Genomic DNA, 2419 nt, shown 5'->3' on the forward strand with positions numbered 1-2419 from the left:
GCAGGGGACAAAGACATCTCGCCTAGTCAGCCAGGCCAACGATGCACCTCCCCCTTTTCAGAGGTATAGGCCAGTGTCGGGTATTGCAGGCTAAGAAAGTCCTCAACCACTCCCCTATACTAAGGGGCGGACCTGTTCTTCCGGTTCAATTAGGATGTTTCTAAGCCAAAACAAGGCTTTGTTGGGCTAATCTATAAAGGTTGGAACTCAACGCTATTTCAGACATTTTGAATTGAAAAAGCTTCCTGGATGGGAATTGAAACGCCTTCAAACTTGGAAAACAAAGTCCAGTGGTTTGTTTTTTTGGAAGCCTTTTAAATTAACAAAATAAGCTGAATCAATATTTTAATATCGAGCATTAATACACAGGTTAAACACAACATATATACTGTTATATATACTAGGCATCTTCTTTAAACCACATTGTAAAAACTATCCCTAAAAACAGGGTTGCTGCTGTGAAATAAAAAATCGCAAAAGCTTTGTTTATTTTGTTAGCAATTCTGGTCCAGTAGCCAGGCTTTGCATCTTCCTGTCTGCCACTGAGAAGAGTTATTGATTTCTTGATCTCTCCGAGGTCGTCTGACATCTTTTCTAGTGCAATGGACACTTCAGTATTTTCACCCCTGCCACCCTGAAAACATGCGTCATCAAATTCATATATCAATGGGACAGAGTAGGTTTCTACTTTCAGTTCTTACCTCTTTTTCAGTAACTGGTGAACAATAAATAGATGCTTTCTTTGCAGATGTACAGTTACTACATTTCTGGAGCCCTGGAACAGTTAAAAAAAATGGAGAAGATTCAGATCATCATTTCAACCAGAAAAGAGCATGACTGTTTAAAGTATGATGGTCTTACCTATAAAGCAGGTTGGAAAGTCAGTCAGTTTCTCCTGTTGGTCTTCAACCTGCCATTTTGTCTTTTCCATTTCAGCAACCTGGGATGCATCTTTATCAATCAGATAAATCACCAAAATTGTTTCCAAGAGGCTGAGCAGCATTAGAGCAAAAGTCCCAATGCAGTAAACCGCTGAGGGAAGCAAACAGCTTTAATTAACCATACTGATCAGGTATTTGTGTTTTAGCTCATTGATATTGGTTAAGAAACAATGTTTGACCTATTAGAGGAATCCTAGCAGAGGAAGATGGAAGAATATCGTTGAGAATAAGCTGCATCACAGTCACTGCAAGCATTATGGTGACTTTGAAGCCAATCTTCTCACCACTGGTATCTGACATCAGCATGGAGGCAAAGTCCAGACAAAAAAAGAAAATAACAGGCAGCAAGAAGTTTGCAGTATACAGGACAGCGCTCCTCTTCATGTTTATCTAAGAAATGAGAGAAATGTGAGAAATTAATTCATTTAGAACATGGCAAAAGATGGCAAGTAACTATATATGTAGCCAATACATGTTAAAAAGTATGTAAATCAAATTAAAACAAGATGGACTAATGTTAGCTACACTCACTCGCCACTTCACTACACCTGTTTAATAACTGATTCAAAAAAGTAGCAATTCAGTCAATCACATAACAGCAACACAATGTGCAACTGGAGGTGGTAAATATGACTTGCTGAAGATCAACAATACGAACAAGAAATAAACGTAATTTTACTAACTCTGGCTTGTCTGCATTTCTCAGAAACTGCAAAATCTGCTGAAATGTTTACAGAAAACTGTCTTTGAGATAAACAGAAATGATCAGAAAGAAATATTAAACATTCAGCCAGCACCAGAGGTCTGTTTCACAAAGCAGTTAAAAAAAAACTAAGAATCAAATCCTTGACTATGAATTTTTCTAGCCTGAAGTTGGGGACTATAAGTTTTCGGGTTCACGATCGCTGGCGTGCATTGGTTTAATCAACTCTTAGTAAGTTCACTCCGAGTCAAGCGCGTGCATAACAGTGGTGTGCTGATTCGACGAGTAGATTAAAGGATTTCAATGCTGCCTGATTTAATGCTTAAATGTATATGCTGTCTGTTGTGGAAGGCTGTTTTGACATTTATTTAGAGCACGCTCCTCTCTGTTGTTCAATTTGTATATTATTATAATAGGATTATTTGTGGTAAAAATCACATTCCCTGTCAGAACTGTCATATTAAGTGTCCTAAATGTCAAGGCTCTGAACAGAGGACCCAGTTTACAGACAGACAGAAAGTAAGATAATTCAAAGGGCGTATATTTAAAAATGATGGATCTACAGCGAGCAGCTAGGGCATCTAGGGCAGGAACCTCTGCTGTAAAGGATGATTACAAATGTGTGAGCCACTAACGTGGTCTTAAATATCAGTCAGGGCCTAGAGAAGAGGTGGAATCCATGCAGAGGGCTGCTGACATGACGTGGCGAACACTGCCTAGTGTGTTCCAGACGTTTGAGCCTTGAAAACTGCAAAACTGGCAGGAGATCAGTTTA

The 2419-nt window shown here is 39.0% G+C and overlaps 1 protein-coding gene across 1 annotated transcript in view; it reads right to left on the reverse strand.

Moving 5' to 3' along the window:
- Positions 1-279: 279 nt before the first annotated feature.
- The window catches only part of LOC107089298 (5-hydroxytryptamine receptor 3A-like), a 24622-nt gene continuing 22482 nt past the window's right edge, over positions 280-2419 (reverse strand). Inside the window, exons 8-11 of the mRNA XM_015382007.1 lie at positions 1121-1331; positions 862-1032; positions 702-775; positions 280-634 (exon numbers count right to left, since the gene is read on the reverse strand). Coding sequence (XP_015237493.1) covers positions 401-634; positions 702-775; positions 862-1032; positions 1121-1331 — 690 coding nt within the window. The 3' untranslated portion in view covers positions 280-400. The remainder of the gene's footprint in view (positions 635-701; positions 776-861; positions 1033-1120; positions 1332-2419) is intronic.

Source organism: Cyprinodon variegatus, unplaced genomic scaffold, assembly GCF_000732505.1.
Source record: "Cyprinodon variegatus isolate N-32 unplaced genomic scaffold, C_variegatus-1.0 Scaffold12, whole genome shotgun sequence".
Lineage (NCBI taxonomy): Eukaryota > Metazoa > Chordata > Actinopteri > Cyprinodontiformes > Cyprinodontidae > Cyprinodon > Cyprinodon variegatus.